Source organism: Dromiciops gliroides, chromosome 6 (assembly GCF_019393635.1).
Source record: "Dromiciops gliroides isolate mDroGli1 chromosome 6, mDroGli1.pri, whole genome shotgun sequence".
NCBI lineage: Eukaryota > Metazoa > Chordata > Mammalia > Microbiotheria > Microbiotheriidae > Dromiciops > Dromiciops gliroides.
In genome coordinates, this window is record NC_057866.1 from 110,906,812 (window position 1) to 110,931,479 (window position 24,668).

Below are 24,668 nucleotides of genomic sequence, written 5' to 3' on the forward strand. Positions count from 1 at the left end.
TCAGATTTTATTACTTTGTATTGGGGGGGGGTAAAATAAACACCCTACAAAGTGGTCTAGGCCACCTTATAAAAAGTGAGACTGGAGACACACTTGCACAAAACAAATACCCTGTAGTTACTGTTATAGAAACATTGCATGTATATAAAATCTGATCAGCTCATGCATCCCCTTTCACAAAACCACCTGCAAAGAATAAAAGGCAATATAATATGGCAGAGACCTCTCATGGATTCGTTGGGGTGAGAGAACTCTAGCAAAACAAGGCAGGAAATGAACCCCATCATGTGGACAATAAGTATGTCCATTGTCAATATCACTCATGATCTTGGCCCTACATTTTTGGTTTCTAGAAAGCTTTTTTTTAAGCTATTAGATGAATGACTTTTATCTCTTGGTATTTCCTACGAGATTAAAAATAATGGCCCTAACATTGTATTTCATATTTCTCTAATGAAGAGGAGCCTAGATAGGCAGACTGGCAAAGTGGAAAGGACTCCAGACTGGGAGACAGGAGACCTGGGCTCAAGGCCCAGCTCAGCACCTTAACTTACTATGGACTTTGGCCCCAAACTTCTTCCCCTTTGTGTGCCTCAGTTTCCTCCTCTTCAAAATCAGCATGTTGGACGGATTATTTCAGATCCCTGCCATGTCTGACATGCTATGTTTTTAGGAAAGGAATCTTCATCTACAGTTTGGAGTTCTCTTACTACCTTGAAATAATATCCTGTGGGGCCTCTGAGCAATGTTTAGTCCCCTCTGCATTACCTGGGACCTCCAGGCTTTGTTCTTACAGAAATGCTCTAGTTCTCTGCCTTGAGCCTGCTTCGTTCTGCTCAGCCTCTTCCTCCCCAGGCAGAGTCTGCTCTGGTTTCAGGCCCATTTCTTGCCATCCCAGTGCCTCAGCTTTCCCCACTACATGTGTTCCAGCTTCTCCTTTGGCTGCCTCTTTCCCCCATGATGATGCAACAAACACTTTGTTCCTACACCCTAGAGTGAGTTAGTATGAATTGTGCCAAGATACTGAAGGTGTTATTTCAGGTAGTGGAAAGGACCCGAGTAGATCAGCTCTTCAGTCTCGGATGTCTCTGTTTCCTCTGTGACTCTTTACCTTTGAAAGGAAATGAAATTTCAGAGTTAGTAATCTGCCATTATCTGGGGGAAAGAACCATGTGGTTGTGTAAAACAAAGCTTCTTAAACTGTGAGTCATGACCCCGTAGGGGGTTACATAACAAAAAAATTGGCCACAGTAAAAGGTTATGTATACCTATTTTATATACTTATATACCCGAGGTTGCATAAAAATTTCTCAGGCAAAAAAGGGGTCATGAGTGGAAAAGTTTAAGAAGAGATGGTCAAATATAAACCATATTGTTCCATAAACTGCCAACAAGGGAAGCCAAGTTGATGTAAATCTAGGACGCTTGAACTATGCTGATAGACTCAGGTAGTTTATACTGATTATGAAAAAGCAGAGACAGAACATTCCCCAAAAAGTTGCTAAGCCAAATGAAGCTAGTAATGGCTGACATATAAGGCTTTAACACATTCATATCTCATTTGACAAATGAATGATAAGAAGTGATAAGAAAGGGGGAAGCAAATTTTTAGGAGCTAAGGGAACAAAAGTAACACTGGAGAGAATATAAAAAAATAAACCCCCAAACGACCTGATGGGAGTAAAATGAATGCCAGTGAAACACAATTCACATCTAACCTGGGTTTGTGAAGACCTCATCATAACTAGTATTTTATCTCTCAAAGAGCCTGTGATTCATAATGGTGAATAAAAGTAAAGGGGGGGTGGGGTGGTAAGAAGAAATGCACTTGAAACCCAATCTAAAAAGCAGAGTTGGACAGTTTTCATTAATAGCTAGCATTTATATTGAGGTCTGCAAAGCTCTTTACATAGGTTATCCCATTTGATTCCCACAACAACCCTGTGAAGCAGGTGCTGTTATTCTCATTTTACAGAAGAGGAAACTGAGGCACAGAGGTGGTTAAGTGACTTGCCCAGGGTCACACAGCTAGTGAGTACACTGTACAGTTTGAACTCAGGTTTTCCAGACTCTAAGCCTAGCTCAGCTCTCTGTCTACTGAACCACCTAGCTGCCTACTGATTTGGATAAAGGCACAAATGATATATGCACATTAAATGAAGCTAGGAAGAATAGCTAATGTATTGGATGACAGGAGCCGATGGGCTAGAAAAGCAGGCAGAAGCCAAGGAGATGAAATTTACTCAGAACTTTTACTATTTAAGTCGCGGAGGGCATGTGGTTTACAGCAGTGAAAGACCTTATAGCGATGAAATAATGTATCCAAATGAGAGAATATGTCTATGTGCTGCTTTGTAGACCTTAGAGCACAAGAGAAATGTTACAAATGGAGACATACTAAGTTGTTATAGAGTTTCAGATATTAAAACTTAAAAGCTTCACAATACCCTGTATGGACATGAAGAGGGACCAGTCCTGTGATTTCATTGGCATAAGGAGCTCCCAGATGAAGAAACACTCCCTCCCAATGCAAGTTGACTCTTCTTTGCAACTTAGTTGCTTAGAGCAGTAAAAGATTACATAACTTGTCTAGGGTCACACAACCAGTCAAAGGGGTCATTGAAAGACAGACAGACAGACAGAGGCAGAGAGAGAGAGAGAGAGAGAGAGAGAGAGAGAGAGAGAGAGAGAGAGAGAGAGAGAGAGCACGCTATATTGAGTTTCCAGTGCCTGAGTACAAGATGGGGAGAGGGAGACATGGTAAGAAGCAGTTCACATTACACAAAAACCTTGTGTGTGTGTGTGGGGGGGGGGGATCTATCGTGAACTGCTAGCTGAATGATTCTGCATTGTGACATGTAGACACCCAAACTCAATCTTAGATGACATCAATGGAAGAATAGGGTCCAGAACATGGGAAATGCCAGTCCTGTGGTCCTTGGCCCTGGTCAGGCTTGTCCTGAGAAGCTGTTAGTCTTGGATTGCAGCTTTTCAGAGGGTCATTAACAAGTTAGGTCTAAAGGACTGGAGGATTAATTGAAGAAACTGGGATATTTAAAGTAGAGAAGGCTGGGGAGGGGGTCAGGTGGTGCATGGAACACCAGCCTTGGGAAGACTTGAAAGGCTAGCAGGTAGAACAGTAGTTTTATCTTCTGGCCCTACAAAAACAATGGGCAGAAGTTCCAGGCTGGCAGATTTTAGCTCAGTGTTAGGAAACACTATCTAATGATGAGAGCCATTCAGAATTAGAATAGATGACCTTGTAGGTAGTTATCCTGTTATCGGGAGATCTTCAAGCCGAGTCTGGAAGCCTATCTTGCCAAGAATATTTCAATTTAGGTATGAGCTGGCTTAAATGCCCTCTGGTGTCTCTTTCCAACTCCAAGATTCCATAGAGTGGCTGACATTTACAGAAGATGCAATGCCTCTCCAAAATGTTCCAAAGGCTCTAAATAGCAGGTCCTCCAAAACCAGCTAGTGGAGAGAGAAACCCAGCACGTTTTCTATTTTTCCTGGTGAACCTATCAATGAGACCTTCCATGCCATAGAACCAGAACCAGCCCCTTCCATGTTCTACATGGGGGCTCTTGACCTCTTTTGTGTGTCATCCTCTCCTTCCCTTCCTTCCCCCCAGCCCTGGCCACCTTTGGAAATCTGTTGAAGTCTATGGACCCCATCTTAGAATGTTTTGCTGCCTACATTCATAACTGAAGGAAATACTCACTTTCCTTTAGAGGTTAGGAAGATAAAAATGTAATTGTTTTCCTATCCAAGTTCAAGTATCCTCCGAGATCTCTCTCTTGTCCAAAGATCCCAGGGTTAGGAAGCTCTAGTTGAGATAAACCCTCTTCACTAAGCATGGCTTCCCAACCAGTGGAGATGGCAGGTTACTCAAATGCTTAACAGTTTAGCCAAATGCCTGCAGCTCAAATAAGTCAGTCAATAAACCTGATCACAATTTAAGATCTCTTAATATTTTTCTTAATATCTTCTGATTGAGATTCTCTGAAGTTTAGGAGGGAGAACTTTTGAATGATCAGTAAAAAGTGGGAGATGAGGCAACATCAGTGGAGCTGAGTAAGGCATACTTTTCAGATTGGAAAAATGAATGTGGACCAAATTACTGTGTGAACCTGTCCAAAGCTGCCTTGGCCCACAAAACTGAAGATTCCATAAGCTGTTTAGAGGATGTGAATGGTAGAGCTGAAGTTAAGTTGGGGGGGGGGGGCGCATAGCTGTTTTGTACTCTCATAGGAAGGTACCTGGGACAACTCTGGCCACCAAAGTCCCTCTATCTCACTTGTCTTCTTCCCCATGGATGCCCTCTCTGTTGGGCAGTCAGTGTTCTGTTTTTTCCCCAGACTGTTCTGAACCATGTATCTGTGGGAAAATCAGCATGAAAACCCCAGGTTTTTGGGTGCCAATTTATCTATCACTCATTTGATTCTGAAAGAAGACAAATATCAGAAAACACTGGTTTATACCTTTTTTTTTTTTTGGCCAAGTTTGGTATTGGATTAATTCTATTTCAGAGGGGTCCGGATGTTCTCTTGGTTTTTCAATGGCAAGTTACTCCAAAGGGGAAGTTGATGCTTTATCAGGAAGTTCCTAAGCCTCTAGTGTCCCTACCCATGGGTTGGAGGAGATAGTATATCCATATAGATAAACCCACTCCAGGTTTCCTGTTTCCCTGAGGACACTAAAAGGCCTCTCATCATTCTAGACCATGCCACCAGACTACAGCCATTTCTACCAGTCTTTTAGTAAGGGTGGAACATGATGTCCCAGAATGGTCAAAGATTCCTATTAGTTTTTTTCCTATTTGCAAAATCTACGTGAACCCCTTTCACCCTCAATCTGAGATCTTGGCTTTAGGAACAATTTGAGGTCCCCATGGACTAGGAGGTCCATCATTGTAAGCAGTAGCCATGGAGATGGGACAATGGCCTCAAACAGGCTACTCCCATTGGCTAGGTATTATCATTAGTGATGCAGACAGTGAAAAGGTCTGGGCCTAGGGATTCTTGATCCAGAGAACTGTTCAAATTCTTAGCTCTTATAGATCCTGCCACTTAACAAGATGTAAGTTAGAAACAACCCTACAATTCACATGCTATAAACAGCCTTGTCAGCTGGAAAGGGTCTGGAACTGGGTTCGTGTTGTCCTTGCTCATGGCTAAGGAAGCTGCTTCCTGAAGGAACATATAAGATCCAAAAAGGGCCAATGAAAAGTCCAAGTAAACCACTCCAAGATGGGGAAAGAGACCTGCCTGCTTCACAAGAATGCCCCTGAGGGGCCCAGTCTGTCAGAATGGATATCCTCAGGACTTTTAAAAGGTAGAGGAGGGCAGTCTAAGTTCTCAGGGCAAAGTCAGAACCTGGGGCCATGCTGGGGAGGCTGAAAAGTGAGCCAACCTAACAGTGTCTTTCCCTGCAAGCCAAAGAGGGTCAGGATGGAGCAGAATGGAAGGGAAGACTCATTTTGAGAAGTGCCAGGTTCTTTTGAGTCACAAATCCCATGTCCTTCACCCTTCCACAGGCCAGATGGAAAAGAGTATGTGGTATCTTTTAGACAGCCTGGTAGAGCAGAAAGAGCACTGGACTGGGGAGCCAAAGGCCTGGGTTCAAATCTCAGCTCCTTCACTAGCTGTGTTTCCTCATCCCAGAATTATCATGAGGATACAATAAATGCAAAAAGGTTTTGTAAGCTTAGATAAGCTTAAGCATTAAGTAAATGAAAAGACTTCTTATTGAAATTCCCATTGGTTCTGATTAGCCCACGCCCCAGTTTAGATTTATAAATACAGGAATTCCTTTAATCAGTAGCTGTTGCTGAGAACCTGTCCACAGGTTCACAGCCACTGTAACTAGGCTCGAGCTGGGCTCTCATGGGTTTCACCTATAAAAGGGCAGCAACCATTTATGAATTTCAATGATTGATGAAGGTCAAGAAAATACAGTGCGTGGTTTGTTTCCAACTCTGAAATGTTTCTCGACTCTCACTACATTCTCTTGAGTTCACCAAAACCCATCAGGGACCAAATTTGAAGAAAGACGTTACTTTTACCCAACGTGAGAGTGGCCTCCATAGAATTACCATCAAGAAAAATAAAGATGGTGACCAGCAGGAAGGATTCATTCCTTTTTTCCCATCAGATTTTGCTATTTCAAATTCTAGTTTTTTCAAGTTGGGCAGAAATTCCTAGTCTTCACTTTCCTCCTGTGTGATCACCTTTAAGGGATTTCCAACCTGATGCCAGCACTGGTGAGATGAGTGCATCAAACTGGGTCAGGGACTAACCACCTATTTCTCCCCACCCCTCCCCACAAGGCAGGGGTGTGCTAAAGACAGAACCAGAGAGCCTACTGTTAAATACATACCTTGGGAATCAGGAAATGCTACAAATTAAGGCTTAATTTATTGTTTTGTTGAATGTGTAGACATAGGAAAATGATGGGGGAAATGTTAATGACGTACACTAAACTTAAAACTATGTCATGAGTATGATTCTTCCTCCCTGCCCCTGCCCCTCCCCAGCCAGTTGTTAAAACATTTACCAGCACACCCCAGCCCCCAGGTGCCTGAATTTAAACATACCTGGTTTTCTATGACTGGGCTCTAGGCCACTTCTCTTCCAGTATTTCCAGCAAGGCTGGCTGAGGACCTTCTGTCTCAGGGGCTTCTCAAAAAGGCTGGTGTCAGTGTTGACAGTGCTGTCCACCATCATTCTTTGAGGAAGAGCTTTCTTCAGATCACTCTCTGAATCCTCCTCTTCAGAAGGAAAGGAATAGGAAGAAGAGGAGGAGGAAGAAGTAGCATCCACGCAAACAGGAGCAGCCACTTTTTTGTTTCTGGGATTGTCTAACTCCAGAACCTGTGCTGTGGGTTTCGGCTCTGGCTCTAGGTGGTCCCCACTTATGACCTCGAATGTCCTGCTCAGAGGCCACCAGGTACGACAGGCTAAGGAACAGCAGCAGAGGCAGCCATCAGGCAGCAGTGGACAGTGGTTGTGGGACTGGGGAGGGCACAAGGGCGAGCCCAGAAGAAGCCCATCCTTCGTATACCCAAGGGCAGATCCCAGGAGAGGGCATGGGGGAGTCCAGGGGATGGTGCTAAAATGCTCTCCAGGCTTCAGCCCACTGGTATTTAATGACTTGTGCAACATCTCCACGGCCTTCTCCCAATCAGCTGGGGGTATCCATATGGCTACCCCAGAGGGTACTCTGGCTGTCTTGCCATTCCAAAAGCAAACTGTGATTTCTCCATCCTCTGAGGCTGCTCAGACAAAAACAAAAAAACAAAAAAACAAAAAAACCAAAGGTACAGTTAGCTGTGTTGTTATACCCCATCATCCTCAATGGAGGGAGGCGGCTCACGGTTCCCAGAGGTATTACTCCAATTCCCACTCCCTACCCAACACCTTTCCCACAAGGCATTGTTCTGTCCAGCACTCCCTTTCCAGGCCCAGGGACATTCTGTTGCCATTTCTATGCCTTATAAATCTTCATATTTCTTAGATTGGAAGATGCTCTGGGCATATCCTTTTGGGAATCTCAAAACCATAATGCATCTTACTGAAGGAACAAGACCCACACTATCCTCCTATGGACTTGTAAGTGCTGTGGATATTCTATGCATGGGAAGACTGCCATGATTACTGGAGTGACCCCAACATAACCACAGCAAGGCAAAGGCACTTAGCTTATCTGACTATAGAACATGAAAGCTAATTTGAAAGGACTTTCCTCTGAATATATATACTTTGATACTTTTTGGTACCAAATGATAAATATAGTCTACGCCACAGACCCTAAAGGTCATAGCCAAGAACCTCCCTGAGAGCCAAGTTACCAGGTAGGGAGAGGATAGGAATAGCTAGCTAGCTATAGATAGATGGTAGATGATAGAATATATATATGTGCACACATTTATATACATGTATGTACATGTAAATATACACACATGCATGCATGCATATGCACACACAGATGATGTGTTTCCTTGCTCTCCTTGATCCAAGTCACCCAGGTCTGCTCCTTCTCATCCCTGATGTCCTGCTGATAGGAGGGAGGCTGCTCCCTTACCTCTCTGAGGGTCTCTGGTCTCCAAGCCTTGCACCACAGTGCCTGGACCATATCTCTCTTGCTTTGGTTCCCAGGGTGCCAGAACCTTGTCTCCAGGCAGCAGGGAGTGTTTTAGAGCCCATGAGTGCTGGATGATGTCCTCTGGAGATGTTCTCTGTAGTGGGCCTGGGGACATTGGACCTGTGGCGTGGGGGGCCTCAAACTCTACAAGGAGTTGGCCCTGCCTCCCCAGCTGCAGGGGAAAAGGCAAAATGAGAAATGAGAAAAATGGCATTAGGGATCCAACAGGCCCCAGAGCCCAGGACCAGGACTCTGCTTGCAGGCAGGACATGCAGGAGCCTTCCTGTTCTGTCCAGAACTTAGCTAACTTAGCAGAAGAAACAACCTTAGATTCATGCAGATGTGGGTGGTCCTCTTGGTGTCCCTAGCAGGCACACCTCTTTCTTTTCACTCTCTGTCCTTATCCCCTTCTCTCTAGCTTCTTCACTCTTTTTTCCAACCTGTAACTCAAGACTACTAGTAGCATCCGGCATCTCCTATCCTCTCCCTTCGACACACACAAACATTCAGGCTCCTGCACAGAGCTATCTGCTCCCCCATACACACACGCCTGGGACATGCCTGGGCACATAGTACAAATTCTGCGTCAAGAACCAAAGACTTCTGGGTCACCAGCTCAAACTCTGGCTCCAACACTAACAAGTACCTATTTCTCTGGGTCTCAGTTCTGCTGTGTATAAAATGGAGACAATTCTAGTTGAACTAGCTACCTCATAGCTTTAAAAACCATAAAATATTACTTCAATATTAGTGGTTATGTGAAGAGTGTTGGAGGACCACCTAGGCTCAACCCTTCCCCTCCCACGTGTGAATCTGAGTGGGTTACTGATGTCACTGGGTGTCAGTTTCCTCATCTGTAAAGTGGAGTTGTCTAAGAGATCTCTACATGTATTTACAATAGCAAAATGTAAACAAATGAAGTGTTCGGGAAATGGAGAATGTCTGACTACATTGTGGTGTGAGAAAATATATATATATATTTTTTTTAGTGAGGCAATTGGGGTTAAGTGACTTGCCCAGGGTCACACAGCTAGTAAGTGTTAGTGTCTGAGGCTGGATTTGAACTCAGGTACTCCTGACTCCAGGGCCAGTGCTCTATCCACTGCGCCACCTAGCTGCCCCGAAAATAATTATTAATAACGGATTTCTTGGGGGGGGGGGACCCGGAGATTAGCTCAGTTGCTTTCTCCCCTCAGTCTAGAAAATTCAATTCAATTCTTGAGGAAGTTCTAATCTGTTTGGGGGTAAGGAGGGGCGGGAGACAAGCCCAAGGATACAATAGAGATGGAGATTGATTCTTCCATTTAGTTAAGAGGATTGAAGGGATTAAACCCCACCTAAAGACTGGATTTCACCCTTTGGAGGGTTCCTCCCATTAGGTCATTACATCATAATGTCATTGTAGAACTCACTTTAATTTGGACACTCAAATCACATCAACCAATGGAATTGAACGATCCTAACCAATTAGCCCTGATTAATGTATAGTGACCTCTATCTCGACCATAAGAGGGTCAGGAGGTTGGCAACATCTTGGCTCTCGATCTTGGCTTGGAATGCTGTCTCTTGGTGCTCACTCTCCTCTTAGGACAGAGTAGGTAACAAAGGACTTCTGAACTCTGCTTGAGACCATGTGTTGGCTCTATGAGAAATGGCCCGAGTCCTCTGGGGCCTTTTTCCTGCTTGTGCTGAACTGCCATGTGGTCAATTCTTTACTAATATATAATATTGATTAATAATAAATGTTTACTGCCAAAATAAATGCATTAGCAATTACTATATAAGTAGCAAATAATTTTAGAAAGCACAGTCTAGCAACAATAATTTAAAAAACACAGTGGTAATTTAGTAGTAATGGAACCTTATTGCACTCTAAAAAAATGACAAATGTCAAAAAAAGTCGAAGAAATATGGGCAGTCTCTTATGAAGTGATGCAGAGTGGAAAAAGCTGATCCAAATGAGCAACATTCCTCCTCACTACAACATGCAATGTCTGCAAAACACAAATTAAATACAATGAATGTTGCTGGTCCTTCCTTGTTAAATTTTTAAAAATGGAAGCCTACAGCTTTATTAAACAGTAAATTGAAGAAGTGGGGGGAGGGTACTGATTCAATAATTACTCTTGTGCTTTTTTACTTAACTGCCTCTGGGGGAGTATATTTTGTGATTTCTTGTAACTCGATATTAGTCTTTGTTAAAATAACATATCAATAAATATGTGGGAAAAAAGATGTGGAAGGCCTTTTGCTAGTTTACAAAGGAGATTTATCTAATGATTAAGAGATATGACACTGGTATGTAGCATTTTAATTACTGCTACATATTCATTTTTAGAGAATAATAAAATAAATCTATAATAATTTAAACTATTTTTTATTTTGGACCAAGTTTATTTTCATTAGTCTAAACTAGTATTCAGGATTTGATCATCTTAATAAAAAGAACATTTCTCATGTTCACGTAGAGCACCACCTTGGCTCCCAGTGATAGAATTTGTCTTTATGAGTGTCTTTGTGTTCTGGTGAAAAGGAAATCTGAAAGTTTTGAGATGATGTCTATTATGCCAGTAGTATAATAATAATGAAAATAGCAATAGTTACAGTTTCTGACAATTGTTATATTGATACAACACAGACTATGAGTGAGTGATAAACTCTTTTGGTTATTTCTGTGAGGCAGGAGCTTCAGAACAAAGTAAGCTTCGTAGCTTCATTTCTCTTTAGGCTCTTCCATGCTCTTTTCAGTTTCCCTTTATGTATTTTCTTTCTTTGTTAGAATGTAAACCCCTTGAGAGTAGGGAATAGCTTTCCTCTTGTCGTATTCATCTTTCCAAGACTTAACGCAGTGCCTGGCACCAAGCAATTGCTTCATAAGTGCTCGTTGGCTTACTGACTGACTAGTGCCTCTTGAATAGCAAGAATATGAAGAAATTGTCTGAGTTAAAAAAAAAAAAAACCACAACACCCACCAATATGGTGTAACACTAGGGAGAAGAACAGGAGGAGGCAAAGGACCTTGGCCCAGTTGTGCCACTTATTCCCCATATAACAAGGACAAGTCACTTAAACTTTTTGTATCCCAGTTCCCAAATCTCTACAATGAAAGAAAGAAAAGTCTAAACATTTTTGTTCACGCATATACCCTTGTCAGTAAAAATTGTAAGCAGATACTCTGATATATTCACATTCACAGACTTTTAAGTTATATATCTTTACTGCTACACTAATAATCACGTATATTATAAAACTTACACAAAAGAGAAATGTAAAAAAATGATGAGATTAAGAGGAAGTGATATTTTGAGAGGAATATTTTACTTATTAATGGTACAATAAACCTTTTTTGTTCTTACTACGAGTGTCTCTTTGTTTAAGTATAGTATAGTGGAAAGGATCATGAGAATTAGGAATATGAGGTCTTGGGTCTGAGTCCTGCTCCTGCCCCAAATAATTCACTAGCTGTGTGGTCTTGGGTAAGTCATTTTCCCTTTGTGAACCTCCATTGCTTAATCTGTAAAATGGGCACACCCACACCCTCCTTACCAAATTAATCTGAGGAACAAAGAAGAAAATGAATAATTTATCTGTATTACAGCATTACTATGAGTTCCTCTTTCCATGGGATAGGCCCACCACCACCACCACCACCACCACCACACCTTGGAGGTAGACAGTACAATGACTATTTTCTGAGTAGTGTACTTTTCATAACCAATATTCCAAGGTCAAGATATGACCACTAACATTTTCACTCTTAAACCTTGGAGGCAGCCAGCTTCTACCAACAGCTGAGCAAATAGGATACTTGATGCTGTTCTAGCCCATTTTATTACTATTTTCTGTGTGCAGCTTAAGTGGAAGCTCTGAAGAGGCCTTGAGAGGGTATGGGGACTTGCCTCTGGTGTTTGTTTTATCTGAGCCCTGTAGTAAAAGCCATCTGATTCCCTTCTGGCAAGAACAGGTGTGTCACCATCCTCTGGTCCCTCTGGTAGGCCTGGCCCCTTCCTTTGCAGGTCAGTCATGTGCAGATCTGGCCGACCCCAGGCACACCTAGGAGAAAGTAACCATGATTGGGGCAGCAGAGGAAAATTAGACTCAAGACCTGCCTCGAATACATTGAGAGAATAAAGTCACAACAATGTCGTATGCATAGATGTCTACATGTACAAATAGAGGAGGGATCCTGGGTCAATACCCATGTGAAAAATTCCTATTGAAAGTAGCCCCGGTCTGACTTAGGTATAACTGATAAAGTGTAACCGGGCTTTAGACATATTAGGAATTAGAACCAAGAGGAAGTGTAAAGTCAGAGAGCAAATGCCAGGGAAAGGCAATTCTTTCAATTGTGGTGTATGGATCTAATGGATGATGGTGTTGACACAGTGCAATTATGAAGAAACTTTAGGTTTTCTTTAGAGAAAAGGAGCATTCAGAAAGTATAATAATGCTTTAGAAGATGGATAGCTTCAGGAGCTGACCAGTAATGTTAAGTTAGTACAAAAAATTATTGGTTAATTAAGGAAAATTTTGCAGTTATCAGTCAAAGAAGTCTCTGGGTTGGGATTCATATAGCTCTGAGGTAAGCAGTTCAATCTATGGCTGAGGGTCAGTCTTAGGGTCCCAGAGAGAAAAAACTGTGTGAGTAACCCTGGGCTGAAAAAAATAACACTGGCTTTGACCTGCAGAGTGGTTGGAAGGGTGGACCAGGAAGGGAGCCACAAACCATTAAGCCCTGATCTGCATGTGAAACTGTACAAGCCAAAATGAGTATCTCAGACTCCCCAGAATCCCCTCACACTATTGTAAAATAGTCAACTGAAACAAGGAGAAAAGAATTGTGATCCTAGGGATCGTAGGGGCTCTTTGGAGGGAAAAAGGAGAGGAAAAGATCCCATTTTTTGATCATGTCCAACTCTCCAAGATCTCATTTGGGGTTTTCTTGGCAAAGACACTGGAGTGATTTGTTGTTTCCTTCTTCGGCTTATTTTACAGACAAGGAAATGGAGGCAAACAGGGTTAAGTGACTTGCCCAGGGTCACACAGCTAGAGGAAGATGAGTCTTTCTGACTCTAGGCCTGGTACTCTGTGGAACCACCTTGCTGCCTGATTCAGGACAGCTAACATCCAGCCTGTAAAGTCACTTTTTAACTTCTCTGGAAGTGGAAAGAGCAGCATGGTTCAAGCACTAGCTCTGCCACCCTGGCTGTATTTATCACCTTGGACAAGTCAGCTCACTTGTCTGAACCTGTAAAATTGAAATAAAAATAGTCATTGTACTGTCTACCTCCAAGGTGTGAGAAATAATTATCTTGGGGGGGAGGGTGGATTGAGTGTTCTCTTCTTTCATAGCCTTTTCTCCCCCACCCCCTCCAAGGTCCAGTTCTATTTAAAAGTAAGATCCCATTGACTCTCTTCATCTGGGTCAGGTCCCAACCTAAGCTTACAAAGAATCTTGAGTGGAGACAGATCCATTTATCTAGATAACCAAAGGCTTCTCCATGGAGGGTGATGGGGAAGAGAAAATCAGTCCAGGGGGAGGTCATCCCAGAGGAGCTCCCAATTAAAAAGGACATTCTTTGAATTGATAGCCCAAGGCTGGAGATAATCTCTCTGTGCAGGGGTCAGTTTGTGATCCCCATTGTCCATCAACTGTTTCAAGGGTATAAAATCCCTGTGCATCCACTACCATGGGGTCTTTGGCCTCTCTCTCTCTCTCTCTCTCTCTCTCTCTCTCTCTCTCTCTCTCTCTCTCTCTCTCTCTCACACACACACACACACACACACACACACAGCCATTGACCTGCTGGCCTATTAATAAAATGATTTAATTACCCAGAAACTGTCTCTTATATTTGTAATTGTCACAAAGATTTGTTGTGAATGAAAGCACTTTGAAAACTCTGAAGTGTTCTATTGAGATGTCATAGGCGCCCCTCAGTCAGGAGCAGACTCCTACCCTTTCCTTAAGAGGACAGTACCTTGCAACGGAGGGATGTCTGATAAAACAGGGAACCTGGAATACAAGAGGACAGGTGGAGAGGGTGTTCCAGTGAGCAGAGGCATTGGTGCAGCAGGGACCCTTCTGGGCCGTGGTCACACTGCAGTACTTGAGTGAAGGCATCCAGGGTCCTGCCAAGGATTCCATCCCTTTTTGTGACACTACCTAGGAGCAATCACCATCAATGAATTAGGATTCATTATTATTATTATTATTATTAGGTGGCACTTTTGTTCTCCACCATCATTATAACAACTCGCTGCTGCTGAGGCCCAGAAGAGGGATACATCTGACTCAACTCCTCTGCCTGGGTCATTGATACAGATTCTAGCTCTGAGGGCAACTTAAAAATATAACACTAATAGCTAACATTTTTTGTAGTGCTTTAAAGTGGGCAAAACACTTTACATATATTGACCCTTTTGCTCCTCACAACCAACTTGGGAGATAAGTGCTAGTATTAGTTCCATTTTATTGATGAGGAAACTGAGGCTGAGAGAGGTTACTTGACTTGCCCGGAGTCACACAGTAGGTGTCTGAGGTGGGATTCAAACCTAGGTCTTTCTGAAGCCAAATCCAGCCCTCTATCTATGCAAGCATTCAATTTATCAACCTACTTAAAGATGTGCGAAGTCAGAGAATGGTGGTTTTGATCGATTCTTTGGTACATAAAGCCCCACTGAACTCCCCTGTGGCTGAAAATTCCCCTTCCTGACCAGCTACCTCGGGGTGTGTCTCCTTTCTCCTAAAGAGGCCTACAGAAGCTGTGCCTCAAGTTGGGGCTATCTTCACTCTGAGACACAGGACACTGGGGGTAGGTTACATTTCCTCTAACTCCTAAGCTCTGACTTATCTCCAGAGCTGGCTCCAGATGGACAGGAAGCCCGGTGTAGTGAAAAGAGGGCTGGCTGACCTTGGGAGTTAGGGATGCTGGATTTGGATCTGCCTCCGAGAGAAAGTCACTTACCTCCTCTGGCTGGGCCTCCATGAGGGGTTTGATGACCTCTCAGGACCTTGTCAGCTCCAGATCTGTGTTCCTATGACCCCTGACCACACCACAGACAGAGCCCCAGTAGCATATAATATCCCCAACTGAATCTGTACATGAGCAATCCAGGTCTGAAGCTTAACCCTCTTTCCAGCCTGAGATTGAGCTCAGACCATGGCCCTAGATTGAGACCTAGCTCTGCTTACTGACTGAACCCCAAATTCATTCCTGAGCCACAACCAGCATAGCGCAAAAAGCATTGCCCCAGGTATCAAAGTTGAAGGAGACTGGATTCATCCCCAAAGGTACCTACAGCAGGGATCTAGCAGCAGATCACCAGAATCTGAAAGGGGTAGGGAGCCACTTGGGAAAGAAATGATCTCCCCTGTCAGCAACAAATGGGATTAAAGCACCATCTACCACTCTCCTCAGGCAGTGTTCCCCAGCAATGACTGCCTTCAACTGGGATTCAATTATGCTACCTGGCCTCAGGACCCCACAAACTTGGGACATTATAATCTGCCTACAGATAGAACTCTGACTAATTCTCTATCCTTAGGGTAATAGGGACCCCTAACTCCAGCCATTGCCTGACTCATGTTCCCTGGTCCAAGAGACAATGCCAACCTCCCAGTCTATCCCATCCCCAGCTCTGAATTTGCTCCCAAGTGCTGGAATTTCAAGTTTTGACCTGAGTTCCAGTCAGAGGTGGACCTTGACCCCTGTCCCAGACTATGCCTGACCCTTGTAGGGACGTTGGTCTCCTGTCCCAGCTGGGGAGAAGGCTCTGGTCCCATGCTGAGGGGTTTGGGGCTCCCCTAAACTCAGCAGCAGCAGCAGAGACCTACCTTTGCTCTGCCCAGCTCTCTTCATCGTCCTGGTGACCCTGGCTAACACTGACTTTAACAGCATTTGGCTGCTAGGCAAGTTGTCATGGAGACTTGGCCAGCTGGAACACTCATTCTGAAGGCTCTCTGAGCATGTGCAAACTTAAAACTTCGGCCAATGGGAGCGTGGCAGCAGCTGGATGGGGCGGAGCTAGGCAAGGTCTTATAGAAAGAGACTTTCAGGGTCACCCCACCCTTACCCCCACCCCCCACCCCAAACCCAGGAAGGAATGAATGGAGAGTAAATAGGAAGAAATGAGGTGGCCTGGGTGAAACACTCCACAGATAACAGTCAGATTAACAAACATTAACAGACTAACAAGCCCAGAGGGTTAAAGGGTCCCTAATACAAGTTGCTGTCATTCATTCAGACTCTGTGACCCCTACACAGTATCATACCAATACTGTCCATGGGGTTTCCTTGGAAAAGACACTGGAGTGGTTTGCTATTTCCTCGTACAGCTCATTTTACAGATGAGGAAACTGAGGCAAACAGGTTAAGTGACTTATCCAGGGTCACATAGCTAATAAGTGTCTGAGATCACATTTGGGCTCAGGTCTTTCTGATTCCAGGTCCAGCTCTCTATCCACTGAACCACCTAGCTGCCTCCTAATACAAATACTAAGTGGCAAATCCAGGATTTGAACCCAGGTCCTCTGACACTAAATCATTGCTCTTTCCCCCCCTACCCAATGCTGATCTCCCATAGATATGCCCATAGCCTATCTCCCACTTCTATTTCACTTGAAGACCTACAGAGATGATTCCTACCCCCAGCTTTAAAGGGAAGGACTGATCTTGAACCCTTCTCCAAGAGTTATTACCTGTGTCCCCACCACTAACTGATCCTTAACCCCATCAGAGATGAGGATCTGAGCCAAGCCTGAGACTGAGCTGTGTGTTGGCTCCCTGTTTCTGTCAGTAGCCCGGGCTCTCTTACCTGTTGCTGAAAAACACAGCAGCCAGAGGAATTGTGGTATGTTGGTCTACAATAGACAGAAGCACGTCTCTAAGGAAGACAGGTACGTCCGCTGGGTTAAATGCACCAGAGATGATATTCACCTCCTATTCCCATCCTTCCCAAATCAGACTACTATGTTTGGTTCTAGGACATTCAACCAGACTGTGCCAACAAGAGGGATACCAGCATGGTGAGAAAACCAGAAACCATATACTCTGGGAAGCATCTGAAGAGGCCCTGAGGATGTCAAGCCTGGAGAAGAGACTTAGGAAGAACCCATTTTTTTTTTTAAGTACTTGAAAAGTCTGTCAAAGTAAAATACCCACAGACACCAAATACACAAATTTGGTGGTAGTAAGGAATTGGAAACAAAGTAGATGACCATCAGTTAGGGAATGGCTAAAAACACTGTGGTACGTGAATGTCATGGGATATTACCTTGCTGTAAAAAATGCCAAATGGAATGAATACAGAGCAGGGAAATATTCAAATGAACAAAATAAGCAGAGCCAGAAAAAACGATATCTATATAATGACAACATAAATGGGAAGAACCACTATAAAACAATCAGAAGTGCACGCTGCAAAACTACAAAGAACAAGCTCAGTCTCAAAGAAGAAACAGAAGTCGATTCTTCTCACTCCTTTGAAGAGCTGGGAGGTCCGAGGGTGTGATACATTGCATATAGTCAGATTTAAAAAAAAAAATACTGATTGATTTTGCAGGATTGTTTTTCTTCCTTTAAAAAAAAAATTCTTTCTTATAAAGGATGACTCCCAAGGGGGGAAAGGATCTGGGGGAGATGTAGGTAATATTAAAACAAAAGATCAACAAAACCTATCTTTAAAAATAATCTTGTCAAAAGGAAAAGATTCAATCTATTCTCGATCCTAGAACAACGGGGAGAAGATGAGAGACAGATCTAGACCTGATGAAAGGAAAAATCTTCCTGTTCCTTAAACCTGTCCCAGTGTGGCTTGCCTCAGGAGGTAGTGTGTTCTACTTCACTGGGAGCATGCTAGGAGAGGCCCACTTGTAAGGGATATTGTAGAGAAGGGTATTATTCAGTTATGAAACCACAAATCATCATAGACACGGGAGCTTATTTAGTGTTGCTGTTATTGCTATGGGTTAGATAGGGCCTAGACATAGCAAAAAAAGAAAAAAGACCTATTCGTACAAAAATATTCCTAGCAGCTCTTCTTGTGGTGGGTAAGAATTGGAAATCAAAGGAATGTTCATTAATTGGAGAATGACAAAACAAGCTATGGTATATGATTATGATGGAATATTATTGTGCTATAAGAAATGACAGGCAGGATGATTTTAGAAAGGCCTGGAAAGACTTATATGAAGTGATGTGTAGTGAAGTGAGCAGAACCAGGAGAACATTGTGTACAGAGACAGCAATATTGTTCAATGAAAAATTGTGAATGACTTAGCTATTCTCAGCAATACAATGATCGGAGGCAATCCCAAAGGACTAATGATGAAGCATACGATCCACCTCCAGAGAAAGAACTGGTATAGACTGAAAACAGACTAAAGCATGCTATTTTTCACTTTCTTTCATTTTTTTTTATTCTAGTTATATAGAGGGACTAATATGGTAGGTAATGTTTTACATAATTGCACATGTATAACCTATATCTGATTGCTTACTGCCTCAGTGGGGTGAAGAGAGAAGGGAGGGAAAGATAGAATTTGGAGCTCAAAACTTTAAATAAAAATGTTTATTATTATTTTTTTTTAATTTTAATTAAAAAAAAGTGGGAGAGGCAGCTAGGTGGCACAGTGGATAGAACACTGGCCCTGGATTCAGGAGGACCTGAGTTCAAATCCGACCTCAGACATTTGACACTTACTAGCTGTGTGACCCTGGGCAAGTCACTTAACCCTCATTGCTCCACCCCGAAAAAAAAAAAGTTAGGACCTATGCAGGAGGGGAGAGGCATAGTCCAGTGGAGGTTTGGTGAGGGGGGATTTAAGGACAGGGAGATAACGTGTGAATTTGGAGAGCAGATGAATCGTGGGTAAGATCCAAACCATAGTTCAAGGCTGTCAGTGTTGCATACTCTATCACACCAGCTGGCTTTGTTGGTCAGTCACTGAACTATTTTTCTTGTCACTAGAGAAGGCTCTGGGTAGTTATAAAAAAAATCACTGAGATAAAGCATAAAACAAAAGCATCAATTAAAAAAAGACTTTATTCAACCATACAATTGGAAGGTGAAAAGAATAATTTTGCTTCTTACTCTCCCAAAAAAACTATCTCCTGAGAAAATATTTTATGTGATTAGTTGGTGGTTGAGGAGCTGTGGTATGTGTGAAAGCTTGAGGGAGTGATCCCTGAGAAAGAAGACATAATCTCTGCTCTCAGTTTTGGTAGCTGGGATAGCAAGCCCACCACTTAGGAAACAGTAAGCAAACGACACAACCAAGGATAACCCAGGACTAAATCAAGTGAAATAAAATATGCTTCATGAGTCTGGGTGGAACAAGTGTCCTCTGAAGTCTTTCACAAGAACTATGGCTCGGAGCCCCTTGGGGGTCATTTGGGGATAATCAATTTTGTAAATCATGGTCTGAGAGCCCCCACCAGAAGAATACTCTTTTCAGTGACTATTCTAGACACAAATTCAATACATTGCAAAGCATTTAATTGACATAAAACAATGAAAAAAACAAACCCAAAACACCCAACCCCAACAACCCTAAACTAAAAGAGAAATAACTGGGCAATAGTAGGGAATCAGTGGTATCACTCAACGGTATCACTCAGAAAGAAGTGGGGAGGAGGAACCTGTTATGGGAGACTAGAAGGTTGGCTTTGTATCTTGGTTGTGCTTACAATCATTTAGAATGCAGCAGGAGCTTCTAAATTACTCTAACTTTATCCATCTTTTGCCCTTCAGCTAGTTTTTTGGCTTCTCTTATTATGGGGGTTTATAAAGTTCAGATACCTGCTTCCCACCCAGCAATAAGAACTACAGACTTATAGAGCTATCTACATGTAAGAAACAAACACTAAAAAAACCAAAACAAAACCCAAAGTAGGTTCATTTTGGTTGGTTAGGATAGAATATCTTTAAAGTATCTGACAATGTGGCTGATAAAACTCCTAGAAACACAAGGGGAGGACAGCATATGGTAGAGTCCACCACTTAACGTCTCCTGCCTCTGTCCCCTCCTCCTATTCCCACTGTTACGACCTACTATAGGTCCTGTTATAAAATGCCTAGATTATTATAATGGCTTTTTAACAGCTGTTTTCCTTCCTTATTGGTGGAATAATCTTTCTTATGGTTAGATATGATCATGTCTATGCTCAAAAATTCTGTGGCTAGCTCTCTTTTGCCTCCAGGATAAAAGAAGTCCAAACTCTTTCCTTTATCTTGCATTCAAGGCTCTCATCTGCACCTCTTCACTTCCTCAGGTACGCCCTCCCATGTGAAACCTTTCCTGGTCTTCCGAGTTGTTCAGGATCCTCCTCAAATTATCTTGTGTTTATTTTTCTGTGTATATGTTATATTCCCAGTGGAAAAGAAGCACCTTGAGAACAAGGATCATTTTCCATTTTTGTCTTTGTATCTCTAGTACCTAACACAGTGCCTTGCAGTGCAAGGAGTTCACATCTGTTGAACTGCCTTGAAGCTGAGGCCACCCTACCTTTTCAGCCTCATTTCATAATATTTCCTATTATAACTCTCTATTCCAGCCTAACTGGGCTACTCTCACTGCCCTGGGCCTTTATTACCATTGATCCTTATTCCTGAGTATGTCCCCTTTTCAGTCTCACAAGGTTGTTGGGAAATGTACTGTTTCATTTGTCAAACTCCTAACCAGGCTTTAAAGCCCAATTTAAATATCTTCTCCCAGCAGCCTTCTTAGATTCTCCCTGGTTGGTAACAACCTTTCCTACTCTTTTGAACATCACATAGAACTTTGTTTTGCACCTCTCTGATGCACTTAGCTTGTATTATTTGTACTATAATTACTGATGTGTATATTGCCTTCCTAGGAGAATTATATTTATATCATTATATTTGTTTTCAGGAAGACAGGTGATTTGTCTGTGGGATTAGAGCATAGGAATGTCTCACCCAAACTTTGTATCCCCATTAAATTCCCAGAATTGTGTTCTCACATAGTAGACCCTCAATAAATGAATTAAAATCTCTTCCTTCCACATTAAAAAAAAAATAGCTCATGGGAAGCTACAAGTGAACAGAGACAGACATAAGTTGAGAAATCAGATGCCTTCCCCAAATTCCAGAAACTGATGTTCAAAGCTTTAAGAAGCCCTCTCCAAGTCATCTGCTGATGACAGTATTCAAGGCACCCATTTTCGAACATGCTGTACAAAGCTAATCACTACCCAGGGCCAGGTGAGCTCGGAGGTTATGAACACTGGCTCAATTGTTATTCGTAGTAACTGAAAGAAGCAAAGGCTGGATGAGTCTTTGCCAGGCATCCTTTACAGAGGAGAATTCAGACAGGTAATTGAACTCACTGGCCTCTAGGATTGCTTCTGGTGATAAGGTTCTAGCAACAAGACTATAAAGTTTGGTAAGAGATATGATTTGATTCTGTAAACACTGTGGCCTTAGGAAGCTACTTCTTTGGACCTTGGCCCTACTTACACAATTTTAAAAATGGGGTCCATCTGGTGACTGGTTGTTGCCACAATGGCCTGACTTTTCCCTGGTTTATTCTTGCCTTCAATCTCATCTTGATAAAGAAGAGACTGCAGGTAATTGATGTACTTGATGGCAGCTCTGAGGGTTTCGACTTTACTAAGTCGCTTCTCTAGGTACTCCTCAGGTAGGTGATGACGTAGCTGGGCATAGCCTTCATTGACACACTTGACTCTTTGCCGTTCCCTCTCATTTCTTTTCCTGATGAACGCTGGACCATAGGAATACTCACATCTCCCATAAGAGGCATATGGCATTTGAAAAGGGAAGGAACAAGGATCTCCAAAGTTTTCCACAATTAGCTGGTCAGCTGCAAAAGGGAGCCCGGGCAGGTCTTCAGAGTGAGGGGCTGGGGCAGGGACTTCTGGGTATACGTGGAAAGTGACCACGGGGTCCAGGTAGAAAGACCGAGTCAGCTGCATGTGGGGGGAGTCACTAAAGGTGGGCAATTTGTCTGTCAGATGACAGTAGTTTTTGTTATCCATTTTGTTATCTCTGTAACCTGGAAGGACAAACAAATGTATTCATTCATCCAACAATATATCAATATAAATAACACGATAATAACAACAATTCACTTTACAGTTAGAGATCTTCTGGCTCTAGTCCCACGTTCTTTCTTGTTAAGGCATTTCTGTTATTTGGGCTGCTCAGTATTGTTTGTCACCGAAAACCAGACAGTGCATGACGTTATCTGTTCAAGAAACAAAGAAGCAGTTCAGAACCACGTAAAATCTGAAGTATAGTATGACTGATAGAGTGTCTGATAAGTGAAAAATTAAGATTCAAAAGGATAAATTAGGAAGTAGATATTTACTTTACAAAAAAATACCCTAGGATTTTACAAAAATTATACTTCTATACCACTAGACATACAACCTGTTGGATAAACCAAAGTACCCCTATATTTAGTTCTCTCCTCATTAATAAAAAAGACACATGTGTCCTGACCCAGAGATGTGGTTTGGCTTGTTACTTCTTTTAGTTGACTCTATTATCATCAGTTTACTGTGTATTGCCATGACTTTTTGCCAGCATATACAATTTCAGAGTGGGAAGAAACTTTAAAGGCCTTTCTAGTTCAACCCTTAAGTGAACATGAACTAAGTATGTTCTCTACATGCTAACTCTTGGTCCAGCCTCCAGAACCCACCACCTCCTGAAGCAGGCTATTCCACTCATCATTTCTATTAAAGGGAACTTTCTCCTTATATCAAGTGTAAATTTGTCCAAAGGTTGGAAACCATTGTATTTATTTGGTTTTGACCTGGGATTCCATCAGTATTATTTTTCATCCGTAACTTAAATTCTTAGAGTTGATTAAGACACTAAGAACGCAGGAGACTTGTCCATGCCAAAACCCCAACTGGAACCCAGGTCTTCTCGACCCCAGAGTTGATGTTCTCGCTACTACACCAAGTTATCCATGTTCTATAATATTCTAAAACATCCAGTTCTCTTTCCTATATACTGCTACCCAGCTTCATCTTCCTGATCACCTTCTTACACAACTCAGCAGAAGCTGCACCAAGGCTACTTAGCTGCCAAGGGCTTTCCATGGGAAATGTTTTTACTTTCTCTGATGTCCAAATTAGCCATTGAAAAAATCTATCAAGAGTACATTTGTGGGGCAGCTAGGTGGCGTAGTGGATAGAGCACCGGCCCTGGAGTCAGGAGTACCTGGGTTCAAATCCGGCCTCAGACACTTAACACTTACTAGCTGTGTGACCCTGGGCAAGTCACTTAACCCCCATTGCCTCGCTAAAAAAAAAAAAAAAAGTACATTTGCTTGGGGCAGCTAGGTGGCACAGTGGATAAAACATCAGCCCTGGATTCAGGAGGACCTGAGTTCAAATCCAACCTCAGACACCTGACACTTACTAGCTGTGTGACCCTAGGCAAGTCACTTAGCCCTCATTGTCCCCCCCCCCCCCACAAAGTACATTTACTGTAAGAGCTCACTAAATATCAAATAAACTACTGAATATTGGTGCAGTGGCATACAGGGCTATTAAAATGCTAAATGTGACAATCAAAAGACATTTGGAAAAGCTTACTCAAAGCAAAGAAAGTAGAGCCAGAACTAGACTTACCTTAATTACACGAAATGATTTTTTTTTCACCAGTCTTGCGATTTAAAATTCTATAGGAAACACCCAGTGAAGACTTCTTCCTAGATGCAGATGACCACTTTTTCTGCAATAGCTTAGAGAGTTAGTTCAGGAACTGGAGGTTGAGGGGCTTGCTCAGAGTCACACATGCAGTGTGTGTCAAAGACAGGGACTTGAACCTGGGACTTCTTTCCTCTGAGGCCAGCTCCCTGTTGACTATACTATGCTGCCTCTTAAAAAGAAAACTAGAGAAATAAATATAAAGATGAATGGAGAGAGAATGAAAGTGACCCAAAGGGAATAACTAAGACATTGTTATACATTAAAAAATCATTTAAAAATGAGAATAGCTCTACTTGTATGGTTAATTGGTTTTTGTGTTTAAAGTTAAGTGCATGACAAATTATTTTTTAAAAGATCATTAATTAGCAAAGTTATGAAAAACAATATAGATGTTTCCATGTGTATCTATTATAGGACAAACCTGCAGGAGAAAAGGATCAGAGAGTCTCCGACCAATTTTCTAGTTCTTGACAACCCAGTATCAGAACAGAAGAGCTAGAAGACTGTGTCCAGCCTCCTTATCCCTGGAATGTACTCCCTCCCCCTCTAAGAATCCCTAGCTGCCTTCAAGGCTCAGCTCAAATGCCACCTCCAACAGGAAGCCCCCTGCAGGGGTATGCCTCCACCCCCACACCCCAGAAAATAGCTTTTATTTACCCTGTATGTTTTTTAAACTTTTGAGGGAAGCCTGGTATGATGCACACACAGAGAACCAGTCCTATAGTCAGAAGACTTGGGTTCAAGTTCTGACTGGCTGGCTGTCTCTGGGCAAATGACTTAGGTTCTCTGTTCCAGGGAGCTGTCTACATCTAT

The 24,668-nt window shown here is 42.6% G+C and overlaps 2 protein-coding genes across 3 annotated transcripts; both read right to left on the reverse strand.

Moving 5' to 3' along the window:
- Positions 1 to 38: 38 nt before the first annotated feature.
- Positions 39 to 16,086, reverse strand: C6H11orf16 (chromosome 6 C11orf16 homolog). 2 transcript variants are annotated; one of them, XM_043971886.1, is made up of 6 exons: positions 15,983 to 16,086; positions 14,127 to 14,311; positions 12,045 to 12,198; positions 8,086 to 8,317; positions 6,599 to 7,276; positions 39 to 1,111 (listed from the first exon to the last, which is right to left on the reverse strand). In XM_043971886.1, exons 2-6 carry the CDS (start codon positions 14,291 to 14,293, stop codon positions 1,065 to 1,067), a joined length of 1,278 nt encoding a protein of 425 aa, XP_043827821.1. In that variant the 5' UTR covers positions 14,294 to 14,311; positions 15,983 to 16,086; the 3' UTR covers positions 39 to 1,064. The 2 variants fall into 2 exon arrangements, with proteins under 2 accessions (XP_043827821.1, XP_043827820.1); XM_043971885.1 differs by lacking the exon at positions 15,983 to 16,086 and adding an exon at positions 15,114 to 15,419.
- A 5,537-nt stretch (positions 16,087 to 21,623) lies between these two features.
- ASCL3 (achaete-scute family bHLH transcription factor 3) lies at positions 21,624 to 23,858 on the reverse strand. The gene is made up of 2 exons (XM_043969606.1): positions 23,775 to 23,858; positions 21,624 to 22,375 (listed from the first exon to the last, which is right to left on the reverse strand). Exon 2 carries the CDS (start codon positions 22,164 to 22,166, stop codon positions 21,624 to 21,626), a length of 543 nt encoding a protein of 180 aa, XP_043825541.1. The 5' UTR covers positions 22,167 to 22,375; positions 23,775 to 23,858.
- Between the last annotated feature and the right edge of the window lie 810 nt (positions 23,859 to 24,668).